The 20560-nt window shown below is 38.6% G+C and overlaps 1 protein-coding gene across 1 annotated transcript in view; it reads right to left on the minus strand.

Moving 5' to 3' along the window:
• SYTL4 (synaptotagmin like 4) overlaps nucleotides 1–20560 on the minus strand; it is a 76647-nt gene that overhangs the window by 28417 nt on the left and 27670 nt on the right. The window contains exons 2-5 of the mRNA XM_082865009.1: nucleotides 20203–20385; nucleotides 19739–19954; nucleotides 19489–19598; nucleotides 19155–19257 (exon numbers count right to left, since the gene is read on the minus strand). Of these exons, the coding sequence (XP_082721135.1) occupies nucleotides 19155–19257; nucleotides 19489–19598; nucleotides 19739–19954; nucleotides 20203–20312 (539 nt within the window). The 5' untranslated portion in view covers nucleotides 20313–20385. The remainder of the gene's footprint in view (nucleotides 1–19154; nucleotides 19258–19488; nucleotides 19599–19738; nucleotides 19955–20202; nucleotides 20386–20560) is intronic.

A 20560-nucleotide genomic window follows, 5' to 3' on the forward strand; every position in this document is an offset into this window, starting at 1 on the left:
TTCCACACACTGGTAAGTCCTCTCACTGGTGGGGAGATGAAGCCAGGATAGATGGGGAGCTTCGGAGTCTTGGAGGAGAGTGCAACAACTGGTTTATGGAGGGCAAAGCAGAGAGAGACCTGCACAGAAGGTCAGTGCCACCATCTGGCACTCCCCAGCCTGAGATGCTCAGCCGCTGGGGCAGGTGGGGGTTGGGTGCTGAGCCTTGGGCTTCGGAGATCATATCCAGGGAGAGGACTGGGGTTGGCTGCGTGGAGACAGCCTGAGGGGGCTAAGATGTGGTGTGCCACAATCATGGGAATACAGGAATAAGCATGGGCCCGCCGGAGAGGCAAGGCGCCATTGTTGGGAGGTGTGCTAGGAGAGGGGTGAGCTCACCATAGGAGCTTCTTTCTCCGAGCACACACTCTCAAGCAGCAAGGCACTGCCTACACAAGCTCCAGGGGTGGGCGTGAGCCACCACTGCCATCTCAGACCCCAGAGATGGGCACAGACTGCTGCCACCATCAAGGGTCCCAAGACTGAGTGCCAACCACTGCCCCCACCTCCCCAGGAAGGTGTGCAGCCCACTGCCACCAAGGGTCCCATGACCAGGCACCAGCCACTGCCCCCACTTCCCTGGGAGTGCGTAAGACACGCCACTGCCAAGGGTCCTGTGACCAGTCACCAACCTCTGCCCCCCCACCCCTGCCATCTCCCCTGGAGCATGCACAGCCAACACACACTGAGGAAAGAGATGGCAAACAACCAAACCAAAATCAGCCCTCAAACCAAAAAAATTTTAAACCCAAACGACCTACGCAGGAACACTCCTGCATATAAATAGCCCTCCAAGAGATAACTGTTTCTCCTAAACTCACAGGGTAAGAGAAATACAAGCAAAATGAAGAAGCAGAGGAACCATTCCCAGTTAAAAGACCAAGAAAATTGTCCTGAAAGAACAAACAATGAAACAGACCACTTCAGTTTAATAGACATGGATTTCAAATAGGAGATAATGAAAATACTAAAGGAATTAAGAAAGGCTATTGACAGAAATGCAGATTACTATAAGAAGGAACGAGAAACTATAAGGAGGAACCAAGAAAAATTAGAAAATTCATTTGCCGAGACAAAAGCTGAGCTAAAGGCAATGAACAGCAGAATGAATAATGCAGAGGAAAGAATAAGTGATCTGGAAGATAGAATAATGGAAATTACCCAATCAGAACAGCAGGCAGAAAGCCAAATGAAAAAGAAAAAAAGTGAAAGCAATATAAGAGACCTACGGGATAATATAAAGCATGCCAATCTATGCATAATGGGGATTCCAGAAGGAAAAGAAAGAGAAAAGGGGATTGAAAATGTATTTGAAGGGGACTCCCCTGTGGCGCAGTGGTTAAGAATCCGCCTGCCAATGCAGGGAACACGGGTTCGAGCCCTGGTCTGGGAAGATCCCACATGCCGTGGAGCAACCAAGCCTGTGCACCACAACTACTGAGCCTGCATGCCACAACTACTGAAGCCCACACACCTAGAGCCCATACTCCACAACAAGAGAAGCCACCACAATGAGAATCCCACGCACCACAACAAAGAGTAGCCCCACTTGCCGCAACTAGAGAAAGCCTGCGTGCAGCAACAAAGACCCAATGCAGCCAAAAATAAATAAATAAATAAATTTAAAAGAAAAAAGAAAGGAAATGTATTTGAGGAAATTATGGCTGAAAACTTCCCAAACCTAAGAACGAAACAGATATCCAGATACAAGAAGCAGAGGGTCCCAAACAAGATGATCCCAAAGAGACCTATGCTAAGACATATTATAATAAAATGGAAAAAGTTAAAGAGAGGATTCTAAAGGCAGCAAGAGAAAAACAGAGTTAATTACAAGAGAACCCCCATAAGGCTATCAGCTGATTTCTCTACAGAAATGCTGCAGGACAGGAGGGAATGGCAAAATATATTCAAAGTCTTGAAAGAGAAAAATCTGCAACCTAGAATGCTCTACCCAGCAAGATTATCATTTAGAATGGGAGGAGAAATAAAGAATTTCTCAGACAAGCAAAAACTAAAAGAATACAGCAATACTAAAGCTATCCTAAAAGAAATATTGAAAGGTCTTCACTAAATTGAAAAGAAGCAAGAAGATATAGGAAGGAGGAAATCACAATTGGAAAGTAAATCACTTAAATTAGCCAGTATACAGATCAAAAAGAGAAAAAAAAACCTATTTGTGCAAGCGATGATAAACACAAGGAACAGCAAAAGGATAAACACAAAGATGTAAAAGAGGACATCAAAATCATAAAATGTGGGGAAGGAGAGTAAGAAAATGTAGATTCTTTTTTTTCAGAATGTGTTTGAGCCTATATGTCTATCAGTCAAAAGCAAGCAGATATAGGTAGAGGTTAACATACTTGAAAAACAGGGCAACCACAAATCAAAAATATACAACAGATTCACAAAAAACAAAAAGAAGAGAACACAAGCATAAAATAAAAGGAAATTATCAAGCCAAGAAAAACATCAAGAAAAACAAAAAGAAAAAGACAGGAACAAAGAAGAAACATAGAGTCAACTGGAAAACAAGGTTTTAAATGGCAATAAATACATACATATCTGTAATTACCTAAAATGTCAATGGACTGAATGCTCCAATCAAAAGACATAGAGTGGCAGCCTGGATACAAAAAAACAAGAGCCTACAATATGCTGCCTACAAGAGACCCACCTTAGGGCAAAGGACACACACAAGCTGAAAGTGAGGGGATGGAAAAAGTTATTTCATGTAAATGGAAATGACAAGAAAGCAGGAGTTGCAATACTCATATCAGACAAAATAGACTTTTAAACAAAGGCCATAAAGAAAGATAAAGAAGGACACTATATAATGGTAAAAGGATCAATACAAGAAGAGAATTTTATACTTATCAACATACATGCACCTAATACAGGAGAACCCAAACACATAAAACAAACACTAACAGACATTAAGGGAGAAACTGACGGGAATATAATAATAGTAGGAAACTTTAACACCACACTCACATCAATGGGCAGATCTTCTAGACAAAAAATCAGTAAGGCAAGAGAGATCCTAAATGATACAATAGAACAGTTAGACTTAACTGATATTTTCAGGATATTACATCTAAAAAAACCCAGAATACACATTCTTTTCAACTGCACATGGAACACTGTCTAGGATTGACCACATACTAGGGCACAAAACTAACCTCAACAAATTTAAGAGTATAGAAATTATTTCAAGAATCTTCTCTGACCACAATGGCATGAAACTAGAAATAAACCACAGGAAAAGAAATGACAGAAAAATGATTACACGGAGACTAAACAACATGCTACTAAAAAACCAATGGGTCAACAAGGAAATCAAAACAGAAATTAAAAAATACTTTGAGAAAACAACAAATGAAAACACAACCATACAAAATCTATGGGATGCAGCAATAGCAGTTCTTAGAGGGAAGTTCATAGCAATACAGGTCTTCCTAAAAAACAAGGAAAATCTCAAATAAACAACCTAACATACCACCTAAAGAAATTAGAAAAAAAGAACAAACAAAACCTGAAGTTAGCAGAAGGAAGGAAGTAATAAAGATCAGGAAGGATATAAACAAGAAACAGATTTTAAAAGACAATAGAAAAAGTAAATAAAACCAAGAGCTGGTTCTTTGAAAGGGTAAACAAAATTGACAAACCTCTGGCCAGGCTCACCAAGAAGAAAAGAGAGAGAACCCAAATAAACAAAATCACAAATGAAAAAGGAGAAATCTCAACCGATACTGCAGAAATACAAAAAAAAAACATAAGAGAAAACTATGAACAATTTTATGACAACAAATTTGACAACCTAGAAGAAACACAACTTTCTAGAAACATAAAGCCCACCAAACTGATCACTAGAAGTGAAATAGAATCTGTAATTTAAAAAAACTCCCTACAGAGAACACACGGCATGCCTCAGGGTGTTGCAACGTCATGCTGGCCTCTGCTGCCACAGGCTTGCCCCACATTCCATACCCCTCCATCCCCCCAGCCTGAGTGAGCCAGAGCCCCCTAATCAGCTGCTCCTTTAACCCCATCCTGTCTGACAGAACACCAAACGCGCTCAGGTGACCTACATGCAGAGGTGGGGCCAAATCCAAAGGTGAACCCCAGGAGCTGTGCAAACAAAGAAGAGAAAGGGAAATTTCTCCCAGCAGCCTCAGGAGCAGCGGATTAAATCTCCACAATCAACTTGATGTACCCTGCAACTCTGGAATACCTGAATAGACGAATCATCCCAAAATTGAGGTGGTGGACTTTGGGAGCAACTGTAGACTTGGGGTTTGCTTTCTGCATCTAATTTGTTTCTGGTTTTATGTTGATCGTAGTTTAGTATTTAGAGTTTATTATCACTGGAAGGTTTGTTTATTGATTTGATTGCTCTCTTCCTCTTTTTTTATATAGATAAATATTCTTTTCTCCTTTTTATCTTTTTGTGAGTGTGCATGTTTCCTTGTGTGATTTTGTCTGTATAGCTTTGCTTTTACCATTTGTCCCAGGGTTCTGTCCATTTCTTTTTTTTTTTAATATAGTTTTTAGCGATTCTTATCATTGGTGGATTTGTTTTTTGGTTTGGTTGCTCTCTTCTTTCTTTCTTTTTTTTTTACTACTTTTTAGTTTTTCATAATTTTTTTATTTTAATAACTTTATTTTATCTTACTATTTTTTTCTTTCTTTCTTTTTTTTCTCCCTTTTCTTCTGAACCGTGTGGCTGACAGGGTCTTGGTGCTCCAGTCAGGTGTCGGGCCTATGCCTCTGAAGTGGGAGAGCCAAGTTCAGGACACTGGTCCACCAGAGACCTCCCAGCTCCATGTAATATCAAACGGCAAAAGCTGTCCCAGAGATCACCACCTCAATGCTAAGACACAGCTCCACTCAACGACCAGCAAGCTACAGTGCTGGACAACCTATGCCAAACAACTAGCAAGACAGGAACACAACCCCACGCATAAGCAGAGAGGCTGACTAAAATCATTATAAGATCAAAGACACCCCAAAACACACCACTGGATGCACTCCTGCATACCAGAAAGACAAGATCCAGTCTCATCCACCAGAACACAGGCACCACTCCCCTCCACCAGAACCCTACACACCCCACTGAACCAACCTTACTCACTGGGGGAAGACACCAAAAGCAACAGGAACTACGAACCTGCAAACTGCGAATAGGAGACCCCAAACACAGTAAGTTAGGCAAAATGAGAAGACAGAGAAACACACAGCAGATGAAGGAGCAAGGTAAAAACCCACCAGACAGGGGGTTCCCTAGTGCTGCAGTGGTTGAGAGTCCGCCTGCCAATGAAGGGGACGCGGGTTCATGCCCGGTCTGGGAGGATACCACATGCCGCGGAGCGGCTAGGCCCGTGAGCCATGGCCGCTGAGCCTGTGTGTGCGGAGCCTGTGCTCTGCAACGGGAGAGGCCACAACACCGAGAGACCCACGTACTGCAAAAAAAAAAACAAAACACCAGACCAAACAAAGACTTACAAGAATTAAAAACCAAACAAACAATGATGAACAACACAATAAATGAAATTTAAAATTCTCTAGAAGGAATCAATAGCAGAATAACTAGGCAGAAGAATGGATAAGTGACCTGGAAGATAAAATAGTGGAAGTATCTACTGCAGAGCAGAATAAAGAAAAATGAATGAAAAGAACTGAGGACAGTCTCAGAGACCTCTGGGACAACATTAAACGCACCAACATTAGAATTATAGGGGTCCCAGAAGAAGAAGAGAAAAAGAAAGGGACTGGGAAAATATCTGAACAGTTTATAGATGAAAACGACCTTAATACGGGAAAGGAAATAGTCAATCAAGTCCAGGAAGCGCAGAGAGTCCCATACAGGAAAAATCCAAGAAACAAGCCAAGACACATTAATCAAACTATCAAAAATTAAATACAAAGAAAAAATATTAAAAGCAGCAAGGGAAAAACAACAAATAACATAAAAGGGAATCCCCATAAGATTAACAGCTAATCTTTCACCAGAAAATCTTCAACCCAGAAGGGACTGGCAGGACATATTTAAAGTGATGAAAGATAAAAACCTACAACCAACATTACTCTACCCAGCAAGGATCTCATTCAGATTCAATGGAGAAATTAAAACCTTTAGAGACAAGCAAAAGCTAAGAGAATTCAGCACCACCAAACCGGCTTTACAACAAATGCTAAAGGAACTTCTTTAGGCAGGAAACACAAGAGAAGGTAAAGACCTACAATAACAAACCCAAAATAATTAAGAAAATGGTAATAGGAACATACATATCGATAACTACCTTAAATGTAAATGGATTAAATGCTCCAATCAAAGGATACAGACTGGCTGAATGGATATAAAAACAAGACCCATATACATGCTGTCTACAAAAGACCCACTTCAGACCTAGGGACTCATACAGACTGACAGTGAGGGGATAGAAAAAGATATTCCATGCAAATGGAAATCAAATTAAAGCTGGAGTAGCAATTCTCATATTAGACAAAATAGACTTTAAAATAAAGACTATTACAAGAGACAAAGAAAGACACTACATAGTGATCAAGGGATAAATCCAAGAATAAGATATAAAAATTGTAAATATTTATGCACTCAACATAGGATCACCTCAATACATAAGCCAAATGCTAACAGCCATAAAAGGGGAAATCGACAGTAACACAATCATAGTAGGGGACTTTAACACCCTACTTTCACCAATGGATAGATCATCCAAAATGAAAATAGGTAAGAAAGTACAAGCTTTAAATGATGCACTAAACAAGATGGACTTAATTGATATTTATAGGATATTCCATCCAAAAATGACAGAATACACTTCCTTCTCAAGTGCTCATGGAACATTCTCCTGGATAGATCAGATCTTGGGTCACAAATCAACCCTTGGTAAATTTAAGAAAATTGAAATTGTATCAAGTACCTTTTCCAACCACAATGCTATGAGACTAGATATAAATTACAGGAAAAAAATCTGTAAAAAATACAAACACAGGGAGGCTAAACCATACACTACTAAATAACCAGGAGATCACTGAAGAAATCAAAGAGGAAATCAAATAATACCTAGCAACAAATGACAACGAAAACATGACGACCCTAAACCTATGTGATGCAGCAAAAGTAGTTGTAAGAGAGAAGTTTATAGCAATAAAATCCTACTTCAAGAAACAAGAAACATCTCAAATAAACAACCTAACCTTACACTTAAAGCAATTAGAGAGAGAAGAACAAAAAAACCCAAAGTTCGGCCATTAGCCAGGCTCTTCAAGAAAAAATGGGAGAAGACTCAAATAAACAGAATTAGAAATGAAAAAGGAGAAATAACAACTGACACTGCAGAAATACAAAGGATCATGAGAGATTACTACAAGCAACTATATGCCAATAAAATGAACAACCTGGAAGAAATGGACACATTCTTAGAAAAGCACAACCTGCTGAGACTGAACCAGGAAGAAATGGAAAATATAAACAGAACAATCACAGGCACTGAAATTGAAACAGTGATTAAAAATCTTCCAATAAACAAAAGCCCAGGACTAGACGGCTTCACAGGCGAATTCTATCAAACGTTTAGAGAAGACCTAACACCTATCCTCCTCAAGCTCTTCCAAAATATAGCAAAGGGAGCAACACTCCCAAACTCATTCTATGAGGCCACCATCACCCTGATACCAAAACCAGACAAGGATGTCACAAAGAAAGAAAACTACAGACCAATATCACTGATGAACATAGATGCAAAAATCCTCAACAAAACACTAGCAAACAGAATCCAACAGCACATTAAAAGGATCATACACCATGATCAAGTGGGGTTTATTCCAAGAATGCAAGGATTCTTCAATATACACAAATCAATCTATGTAATAAACCACATTAACAAACTGAAGGAGAAAAACCATATGATCATCTCAATAGATGCAGGAAAAGCTTTCAACAAAATTCAACACCCACTTATGATAAAAACCCTCCAGAAAGTAGGCATAGAGGGAACTTACCTGAATTTCATAAAGGCTACATATGACAAACCCACAGCCAACATCATTCTCAGTGGTGAAAAACTGAAACCATTTCCTCTAAGATTAGGAACAAGACAAGGTTGTCCACTCTCACCACTATTATTCAACATAGTTTCGGAAGTTTTAGCCACAGGAATCAGAGAAGAAAAAGAATGAAAAGGAGTCCAAATCAGAAAAGAAGTAAAGCTGTCACTGTTTGCAGATGATATGATAGTATACATGGAATCCTGAAGATGCTACCAGAAAACTACTAGAGCTAATCAATGAATTTGGTAAAGTAGCAGGATACAAAATTAATGCACATAAATCTCTTGCGTTCCTATACACTAATGATAAATAATCTGATAGAGAAATTAAGGAAACACTCCCATTTACCATTGCAACAAAAAGAATAAAATGCCTAGGAATAAACCTACCTAAGGAGACAAAAGATCTGCATGCAGAAAACTATTAAGACACTGATGAAAGAAATTAAAGATGACACAAACAGATGGGGTGATATACCATGTTCTTGGACTGGAAGAATCAACATTGTGAAAATGAGTATACTACCCAAACTAATCTAAAGATTCAATGAAATCCCTATAAAACTACCAATGGCAGTTTTCATAGAACTAGAACAAGAGTTTTCACAATTTGTATAGAAACACAAAAGACCGCGAATAGCCAAAGCAATCTTGAGAAAGAAAAATGGAGCTGGAGGAATCAGGCTCCCTGACTTCGGACTATACTACAAAGCTACAGTAATCAAGACAGTATGGTACTGGCACAAAGACCGAAATATAGATCAATGGAACAGGATAGAAAGCCCAGAGATAAACCCACGCACATATGGTCACCTTATCTTTAATAAAGGAGGCAGGAATATACAATGGAGAAAAGACAGCCTCTTCAATAAGTGATGCTGGGAAAACTGGACAGCTACAAGTAAAAGAATGAAATTAGAACACTCCCTAACACCATACACAAAAATAAACTCAAAATCAATTAAAGACCGGGCTTCCCTAGTGGTGCAATGGTTGAGAGTCTGCCTGCCGATGCAGGTGACATAGGTTCGTGCCCAGGTCCAGGAAGATCCCACATGCCGTGGAGCGGCTGGGCCCATGAGCCATGGCCACTGTGCCTGTGCGTCCGGAGCCTGTGCTCCGTAATGGGAGAGGCCACGACAGTGAGAGGCCCGCGTACCGCAAAAAAAAAAAAAAAAAAAAAAAAAAAAATCAATTAAAGGCCTTAATGTAAGGCCAGACACTATGAAACTCTTAGAGGAAAACACAGGCAGAACACTCTATGACATAAATCACAGCAAGATCCTTTTTGACCCACTTCCTAGAGAAAAACAAAAATAAACAAATGGGACCTAATGAAACTTAAAAGCTTTTGCACAGTAAAGGAAACCATAAACAAGATGAAAAGGCAGGGCTTCCCTGGTGGCGCGGTGATTGAGGGTCCGCCTGTCGATGCAGGGGACGCGGGTTCGTGCCCCGGTCCGGGAGGATCCCACGTGCCGTGGAGTGGCTGGGCCCGTGGGCCATGGCCGCTGGGCCTGCGCGTCCGGAGCCTGTGCTCCGCAGCGGGAGAGGCCGCAGCGGTGAGAGGCCCGCGTACCACAAAAAAAAAAAAAAAAAAAAGTTAAAAAAGATGAAAAGGCAACCCTCAGATGGGAGAAAATATTTGCAAATGAAGCAACTGACAAAGGATTAATCTCCAAAACTTACAAGTAGCTCATGCAACTCAATATCAGAAAAACAAACAACCCAATCCAAAAATGGGCAGAAGACCTAAATAGACATTTCTCCAAAGAAGATATACAGATTGCCAACATACCACATGAAAGAATACTCAACATCACTAATCATTAGAGCAATGCAAATCAAAACTACAATGAGGTATCACCTCACACCAGTCACAATGGCCATCATCAAACAATCTACAAACAATAAATTCTGGAGAGGGTGTGGAGAAAAGGGAACTCTCTTGCACTGCTGGTAGGAATGTAAATTGATACAGCCACTATGGAGAACAGTGTGGAGGTTCCTTAAAAAACTAAAAATAGAAGTACCATATGACCCAGCAATCCCACTACTTGACATATACCCCAAGAAAACCATAATTCAAAAAGAGTCATGTATCACAATGTTCATTGCAATTCTATTTACAATAGCCAGGACATGGAAGCAACATAAGTGTCCATCGACAGATGAATGGATAAAGAAGATGTGGCACATATATACAATGGAATATTACTCAGCCATAAAAAGAAATGAAGTTGAGTTATTTGTAGTGAGGTGGATGGACCTAGAGTCTGTCATACAGAGTGAAGTAAGTCCGAAAGAGAAAAACAAATACCGTATGCTAACACATATATAGGGGATCTAAAAAAAAAAATGCTTCTGAAGATCCTAGGGGCAGGACAGGAATAAAGACGCAGATGTAGAGAATGGACTTTAAGACACGGGGAGTGGGAAGGGTAAGCTGGGACAAAGTGATAGGGTGGCATGGACATATATACACTACCAAATGTAAAACCAATAACTAGTGGGAAGCAGCTGCATAGCACAGGGAGATCAGCTCCGTGCTTTGTGACCACCTAGAGGGGTGGGATAGGGAGAGTGGGAGGGAGACGCAAGAGGGAGGAGATATCGGGATATATGTATATGTATAGCTGATTCACTTTGTTATAAAGTAGAAACTAACACACCATTGTAAAGCAATTATACTCCAATAAAGATGTTAAAAAAACCTCCCTACAAACAAAAGTCTAGAACCAGATGGCTTCACAAGCGAATTCTAGCCAACACACAAAGAAGAACTTATACTGATTCTTCTCAAACTCTTCCAAAAGACTGAAGAGGAGGGATCACTCCCAAAGACATTCTGTGAAGCCACCATCACTCTGATACCAAAACCAGACAAAGATACCATGAAAAAAAGAAAATTATAGGCCAATACCTTTGATGAATATAGATGCAAAACTTCTCAACAAAATATTAGCAAACCGAATCCAACTATACATTAAAAAATATCATACACCACGACCAGTGGGATTCATCGCAAGTTCACAAGGATGGTTCAACATATGCAAAACAATCAATTTAATACACCGCATAAACAAAAGAAAAGTCAAAAACCACATGATCCTCTCAGTAGATGCAGAAAAAAGCCAAAATTCAACATCCATTGATGATAAAAACTCTTACCAAAATGGGTATAGAGGGAACATATCTCAACATAATGAAAGCCATTTATGACAATCCCACAGCCATTGTAATAGTCTATGGTGAGAAGCTGAAAGCCTTCGTGCTCAACTCTGGAACAAGACAAGTATGCCCACTCTCACCTCCTCTATTCAACATAGTATTGGAAGTCCTAGCCACAGACAAGAAAAAGAGATAAAAGGTATCCATATTGGAAGGGAAGAGGAAAAATTGACACTATATGCAGATGACATGATACTATACATAGAAAACCCTAAGGACTCCACACAAAAACTATTAGATCTAATAAATGAGTTCAGCAAAGTAGCAGGATACAAGATTGACACCCAGAATCAACTGCATCTTTACAATGACAATGAAATATCAGAAAGAGAATGTAAAAAAAAATACCTTCTAGAATTGCACCAAAATAAAATACCTACGAATAAACCTGACCAAGGAGATGATAGACTTATATGCTGAGAACTATAAAACATTAATAAAGGAAATTAAAGAGGATTCAAAGAAATAGAAAGATACCCCATGCTCTTGGATTGGAAGATTTAATATTCTTGAAATGGCAATACTACCCAAAGCAATCTACAGATTTAATGCAATCCCTATCAAGTTACCCATGACATTTTTCACAGAACTAGAACAAATAATCCAAAAATTTACATGGAACCATAAAAGGCCCAGAACTGCCAAAGTAATTCTGAGGGAAAAAAAACACCTGTCTGCAGGTGACATAACTCTCACAGACTTCATAAAATACTACAAAGCTACAGTAATCAAAACAGTGTGGTATTGGTACAAAAAGAGACATATGGATAAATGGAACAGAATAGACAGCCAAGAAATAAACCTACACACCTACAGTCAATCTTTGACAAAGGAGGCAAGAATCTAAAATAGTAAAAAGACAGTCTCTTTAGCAAGTCGTGCTGGGAAAGTTGGACAGCTGCATATAAATCAATGACATTAGAACACACCTTCACACCATGCACAAAAATAAACTCAAAATGGTTTAAAGACTTAAATATAAGACATGACACCATAAAACTAGAAGAAAACCTAAGCAAAACATTCTCAGACATAAACTGTAGTAATATTTTCTTAGGTCAGTCTCCCAAGGCAATAGACATAAAAACAAAAATAAATAAATGGGACCTAATCAAACTTACAAGCTTTTGCACAGCAAATGAAACTATAAACAAAACGAAAAGACAACCTACAGAATGGGAGAAAATATTTGCAAATGATGCAACCAGCAAGGGCTTAATCTCCAAAATATACAAACAGCTCATACAACTCAACCACAAATAAACAAACCACCCAATTGAAAACTGGGCAGAAGACTTTAACAGACATTTCTCCAAAGAAGACATGCAGATGGCCAACAGGCACATGAAAAGATGCTCAACATCACTGATTAGAGAAATGCAAATCAAAACCAGAATGAGGTACCACCTCATACTGGCCATCATCAAAAGGTCTACAAGTAACAAATGATGAAGAGGGTGTGGAGAAAAGGGAATCCTCCTACACTGTTGGTGGGAATGTAAATTGGTACAGCCACTATGCAAAACAGAATGGATGTTCCTCAGAAAACTACAAGTAGAGTTACCATATGATCTAGCAATCCCACTCCTGGGCATATACCCGGACAAAACTATAATTCAAAAAGATACATGCAACCCTGTGTTCAAAGCAGCACTATTCACAATAACCAAGACATAGAAACAACCAAAATGTCCATCGACAGATGAATGGATAAAGAAGATATGGTACACACATACAATGGAATACTACTCAGCCACAAAAAAGAATGAAATAATGCCATTTGCAGCAACATAGATGCAACTAGAGATTATCTTACTAAGTGAAGTCAGAAAGAGAAAGACAAATACCATACGATACCACTTATATGTGGAATCTAAACTATGGTACAAATGAACCTAGCTACAAAACAGAAATAGACTCACAGACATAGAGAACAGACTTGTGGTTGCCAAGGGGGATAGGAGGAGGGAGAGGGATGGACAGGGAGTTTGGGGTTAATAGATGCAAACTATTACTTTTAGAATGGATAATAACAAGGTCCTACTGTATAGCACAGGGAACTATATCCAATCTCCTGGGATAATTCATAACGGAAAAAATATTTGAAAAGAATGTATATATGTGCATAACTGAGTCACTTTGCTGTACAGCAGAAATTAGCACAAGACTGTAAATTGACTATACTTCAATAAAAAATTTAAATTAACAAAAACTGTTATAGTCAGTCTTTATAATTTTTGCCATTCTAGTGGGTACACAGTAGCATCATATGATTTTAATTTGCATTTCCCTAATGACTAATGATGTTGAGCATCTTTTCATGTGTTTATTTGATATCTGTATATTATCTTTGGTAAAATGTTCAAATCTTTTGCCCATTTTCCATATTATCTGTATTCTTGAGTTTTTTAAATTCTGTCTCATTTTTTCACTTAACATGTATACAGTACGATCCTTTTATAAAAAGAAATTAAAACTTGAAAAATCCAACCCATATTTGTACATTTAGACAGTCTGGTAGTCCATATATCAAAATTATTAATGACTGGTAACAAGAACTGTCTGGGGCAGAGGAAGTGAGGTTACTGGGGACTCATTTGATATATTTCTATATTGCTTTTCATCAATCATATAAAACATGATAAAGTCATTTCTCTTTGGCCAAGAGAAAGTTAGGGGGAAAAAAACACAAATAAAAAGTCAAAAATTCAGCAGCAGCAGCCAAATGAGGAAAGGAATAAAGACTCAAGTCATAAAGTTGAAAAAGTCATGGCTAAGAAAACAGAAGAAAGATCTAGCTCAGCAAAACTTCCAATGTGGAGATGTACAGATTAAGTGAGCAGGCTGTCCTGGGGGTAAGACAAGGAAAACAAAAATCCTCAAGATTTGCAGCCCCAGGTATCACTGGGAGACCCCAGCAGAGGCAGACAAGCCTGCTGGGGGACATCATCTTTCAGGGTCACTGGTATGAACTAGAGGCTGCATCCAGAGCTGGACTGAGTGAGCCCAGACATTTAAGAGAATTTCAGGAGACTGAAACCCAGGATCCTCAAGTTGTCTTTTGCCCCTCCCCTCGGGTTACAGAAAAGAAGTATATAGAAAGCAATTTCTTTCTTTCCCAAGTATTGTATTTTATTTTATTTACTTTTTATTGAAGTATAGTTGATTTACAATGTTTCAGGTGTATAGCAAAGTGATTCACAGTTATATGCATATATATATATATTCTTTTTCAGATTTTTTTCCATTATGGGTTATTACAAGATATTGAATATAGTTCCCTGTGCTATACAGTAGGTCCTTGTTGTTTATCTGTTTTATATATAGTAGTGTATATCTGCTAATCCCAAATTCCCAGTTTATCCCTCCCTACCCCTTTCCCCTTTGGTAACCATAGATTTGTTTTCTATGTCTGTAAGTCTATTTCTGTTTTGTAAATAAGTTTATTTGTATCATATTCTAGATTCCATATATAAGTGATATCATATGGTATTTGTCTTTCTCTGTCTGACTTACTTCACTTAGTATGATAATCTCTAAGTCCATCCATGTTGCTCCAAATGGCATTCTCTTTCTTTTTATGGCTGAGTAGTATTCCATTGTATATATGTACCACATCTTCTTTGTCCATTCATCTGTTGATGGACACTTAAATTGCTTCCATGTCTTGACTATAGTGCTGCTATGAACCTCGGGGTGCATGTATCTTTTCGAATTAGAGTTTTTGTCTTTTCTATATATATGCCCAGGAGTGGGATTGTTGGATCATATGGCAACTCCATTTTTAGTTTTTTAAGGAACCTCCATACTATTTTGCATAGTGGCTGCACCAATTTACATTCCCACCAACAGCGTAGGAGGGTTCTCTTTGATCCACACCCTCTCCAGCATTTATCATTTGTAGACTTTTTGATGATGGCCATTCTGACCAGTGTGAGGTGGTACCGTATTATCATTTTGATTTGTTTTTTTCTAGTAATTAGCAATGCTGAGCATCTTTTCATGTGCCTGTTGGCCATCTGTATGTCTTCTTCGGAGAAATGTCTATTAAAAGTCTTCTGCCCATTTTTTGTTTGGGTTGTTTGGTTTTTTGATATTGAGTTGTATGAGCTGTTTGTTTAGTTTGGAAATTAATCCCTTGTCAGTCACATCATTTGCAAATAATTTCTCCCATTTTGTAGGTTGTCTTTTCATTTTGTTTATGATTTCCTTTGCTGTGCAAAAGCTTTCAAGTTTAAGTAGGTCCCATCTGTTTATTTTTGCTTTTGTTTCCATTACTCTAGGAGACAGGTCCAAAAAAATACCGCTGCGGTTTACATCAAAGAGTGTCCTGCCTATGTCTTCCTCTAGGAGTTTTATAGTATCTGGTCTTATAGTTAGGTCTTTAATCCATTTTGAGTTTATTTTTGTATATGGTGTTAGAGAATGTTCTAATTTCACTCTTTTACATGTAACTGTCCAGTTTTCCCCACACCACTGACTGAAGAGACTGTCTTTTCTCCATTGTATATTCTTGACTCTTTTGTCATAGATTAATTGACCATAAGTGTGTGGGTTTATTTCTGGGCTTTCTATCCTGTTCCATTGATCTATGTGTCTGTTTTTGTGCTGGTACCATACTATTTTGATTACTGTAGCTGTGTAGTATAGTCTGAAGTCAGGGCACTTGATTCCTCCAGCTCCATTCATCTTTCTCAAGATTGTTTTGGCTACTCAGGGTCTTTTGTGTTTCCATACAAATTTTAAAATTTCTTGTTCCAGTTCTATGAAAAATACCGTTGGTGATTTGACAGGGACTGCATTGAATCTGTAGATTGCCTTGGGTAGTATGGTTATTTTAACAATATTGATTCTTCCAATTGAAGAACATAGTATGTTTGTGTGGTCTTTAATTTCTTTCATCAGCGTCTTATAGTTTTTGGAGTACAGGTATTTTGTAGAAAGTAACTTCTATCCTTAAACTAAAGTATAAATGAGTGTGGAGAAGAGATAAATTGTGTCAAGTTGAGATGAAAAGCCTGTCAAGAAGAATTCACACACTATATCAGAGCAAACAAAAAATACAGACAGAACCTCCCATGTTAAACATGAGTGGAATGAAAAGAAGTGGTCTAGAAGATACATAAATATGACATGGGGTGGGGAGAAATAGAAAGAACTTGCATGATGAACAAAGAACGAATTGTGGAGAAGAATATAATCATAGGAAAATAAGTAGCTTTTTTGTGAATGCTTTAGACTTACACAGGAACTTAATAAGAATATAGATTTGATAAGGCACAAGAGCTCAATACAAGATGATGAAACAACAAAATTAGAGAAAAAGGAAAACTGAGAGCAAAGAATAAATTAAAACGTAAACAAGATCATTCATTCAAATCAGTAAATTAGATACAGCAAAAAGGAAGGGGGGAGGGAAGAAGGGAGGAAATGGAAAAAAGAAAATGGCTGAAAATCAAAGTAATAGCACAGAAGAAAGGGTTGGGCTATTATGATTAATTGCATTCACCTTTCTATTATTCTTTTGCATTTGACAGTAAAAGGACAGAAATGGAAGATGAAGAAATCCAATGTCCCTGAAGTGGAGAACTTAACTAGTGAAATAGAAAGAGTTCACAGGATACAATGAAGAAAAATTTTCCATCAATGAAGAAAGAATTCATCAAGGGTACACTGTGTATTAGGGAAAAATGAAACAGGATGATCACCATTGAGATCTATCCTTGTTAAGTTACTAAACTTCAAGAAAAATAAAAGGAAATTTTCAGGCATATTCAGACACACATGTGTGCATGTATGTGTGCATGCATACACACACCACACACACACACAGTGTGTTACCTACAAGGGAGAAAAAGAAAAGGCTAGCTGGCCTAAGACTCCTTCAGTTACATTCAGTGGCAGAAGACAATGGAGTAATGTCTACAATATTCTAAGGGAAAGAAAGTGTAACCCAAGAATATAATATCCAGCCAAGATATCATTCAAATTCATAAAGGGACTAGGCAGACATTCTTAACATGAAAGAGTGAAATGAATATAGCACCCACAAGCTATTCTTGAAGGAACTTCTCAATGATAAAATCCTGACAATCAAGAAATAAGTCAGGGCTTCCCTGGTGGCGCAGTGGTTGAGAGTCCACCTGCCGATGCAGAGGACACGGGTTCATGCCCCGGTCCGGGAAGATCCCACATGCCGCGGAGTGGCTAGGCCCGTGAGCCATGGCTGCTGAGCCTGCGCATCCGGAGCCTGTGCTCCGCAATGGGAGAGGCCACAACAGTGAGTGGCCCGCGTATGGCCAAAAAAAAAAATAAAAAAAATAAAAAGAAGTCAAAGTAAAGGATTCAGAAATATAGATGAACCATGGGCCAAAGCCTGGTTGTAAGCATAAGATCCTTTTAAATATGAACTAAAACTAAACAAACAGATAAAACAAGCAGATGGTTTATGATTGCATAACAGAATGTAAATGTTGTAAGCCCTGACAAAGTAAAAATAACTTGATTAATAAAAAGTGGGAGTAGGGGAAAGTGTTAGGAGGAAGTGTAAGCAAGCTAATCTCCTCCTCCTTCTTCATAGTAGAGTCCATTGATAATGTTTAATATTGAAAAAGGTAGATTTACAAAATGACTAAATGATCATTTGACCCAGCAACTCCACGCCTAGGTATCTTTCTAAGAGAAATGAAAACATATGTCCACACAAAAACTCAATACAAATGTTCATAATAACATTAGTCTAAAAAGTGGAAACAATCCAAATATCCATCAACAGATGAATGGATAAACAAATGGGGGTATATACATATAATGGAATATTATTTGGCAATAAAAAGAAATGAAGTACTGATACATGCTTCAACATGGATGAACCCTGAAAACATTATCTTAAGTGAGACAAGACAGTCACAAAGGACCACATATTGTATGATTCTATTTAAATAAAATGTCCAAAATAGGCAAATATATAGAAATTAAAAGTAGATCAGTGACTGTTTAGGGATGGGAAAGATATGGAGGTTGGGGAGTCACTGATAGCTAAAGGGTACAGGGTTTCTTTTTAATGTGACAAAAAGTTCTAAAATCAATTGAGGTGATGGTTGCACCGTTCTGTGTATATACTAAAAACCATTGCATTGTACACTATTAATAGGTGAATTATATGGTGTATGAATTATAGCTTGATAAGGCTGTTACCAAAAAGACACTACAAAAAAATGACTAACTGCTCAATGGTTTTCATATTTTTTCTTAAGCTTAAATGGATATTAATGACTAATATCTTTTATGGTAAAGAAACATTCGTCTGAAGATTAGCAATTCCTGTATTTTATTTCAGTGTTTTATTCTGTCAAATTCAAGTAAAATTAAACAAAGCTTTTAATTTACTATATTATGACCCAATATTATAAAGGCTTTTCAGTCTATCCATCCACCCATCCCTCTATCTACATATATGCACAAAAGATATCTGAAATAATTTTCACATAATATGAATACTGGGGTAGTAAGAATTTGGGTGATTTGTTGATTTCTTTATTGTTTCCTATACTGGTTAAATGTTTAATAATGAGTATGTGTTATCTGTATTTGTCTTCAAATTGTTCTTATAAAGCACAAAGTAAATATACCAAAATGTTAATGTTTATATGTGGGTTGCAGCATTAGGAAGTTTTTTTTTTCTTCCTTCTTTATTCTTTTCTGTACTTTCCAAAGTTGCCTACAATGAGCATCTATTATTTTACAAATAGAAGTAAAAAAATAAAAGAATTAAAGGAATGTGTAGCAGTTCTTTAAATGATTGCTGGTTCTTACCTGGGTTCCTTCTGTTGCTCCTGAATGATCTTTCTTCCTGGCCAGATATTGCCCATCTGTGACTGATGAAGGAGGGACTGTCCCACTGTCTCTCTTTTATTCACTTCAAGACAAACAAAAGCATGGCAGAGGGGTGGTGATGAGGGGGGGCAACGGAAACACAGCATGCTTGCAGAAAGGATCAACACAATCTTCATGTTCCCTACAAACAGGCTGAGCTCATGAAGTGAAGACACCACCAATAAGAATACACTAAGATTCCACAGCAGAGGGTCTATCACCCACAGCAGAGGGTCAAGCACCTCAAGGAACCATTTCCCGACAGGTCCGGTACCTGCAGGTTTGTGGCGCAGGGACATCCTGATTATCTCACTGCCGGTGCGGTAAGCAAAGCGATTCACTTTCTGGTCATAAAACCAGTCTCCAGTTGCCTTCTTCAGCTCTCTGCAAAGGAATAAAAGAAAATGACATATGGATTAAAAAAAATGCCCTTGACATTCAACCAACAAAGGATGAGGGGAGAAATTCTAACCACAACTGGGGCCCCATTTCTTCTCTCTACTCAGCCATAAGTTAACACTCACATTTCCTTGGCGCACACCTTGCATCTCCAAGTACCATTGCTTTCCTGGATACGGCAGTCCCGACACACCAGGTGATTACAACCCCGACAAGTGTTGGTCTTGGGAGTCAAACGGCCCAGGCTCTCCTGGCACCGGGCACAGGTCCGATCACTATAGTGTTGGCTGCCCCTTTTGGCCCCTTTCCTTTTTATCTCCAGTAACTCATTCTTCAGTCGTCTGCCAAGACCCAAAAGAGAAACACAAGTGATTTGAAATCTGCATAGGCTGGATGGAGAGGGGTTGAGGGGTAGAGACAGTAAGACTATTTGGTTCTGTGGAAGCAACCTCAGAACCCAACCTGACCCACTGAGGAGTTGTAAACCTCATACACAAGTTCCTCTGAAAGTCAGATGAGAAGTATAAGGAAAAGTCCAGGTATCATTGGTTAAAGGCCTGGGAGCCCATGATTTTTCTGGGACTCTTACCTAATCCTTTTCTCATCCGCTTTTCGGAGCTCCTCATCTCGTTGTAGAACACTGAGGATCAAATCCCTTTCCACCTCAGACAGAAAAGAGAGGTCAAGTATCTCCGACATGACTTATTCTAGTTTTTCCTTCTACTCTTCTTTCTTCAAAGCTACCAGTCCAGGAGAGCTACCCCAGAGTTACCTGAAATAAGATAAGAACTAATTTCGCACAGGTAATTTACTCCAGAAGAGGCCCACAGCCCTAGAGCCTTTCAGTGGGCTACCTCCCCCTTGAGCCAGGCTAGAGATAACATAGAAGTATGTGACCAATTTACCATTCCTACTCCCAGGTGAATCCTACCCTGAAAATGAAAAGG

This window comes from Leucopleurus acutus (genome assembly GCF_964270905.1).
Source record: "Leucopleurus acutus genome assembly, chromosome: X".
Classification (NCBI taxonomy): domain Eukaryota; kingdom Metazoa; phylum Chordata; class Mammalia; order Artiodactyla; family Delphinidae; genus Leucopleurus; species Leucopleurus acutus.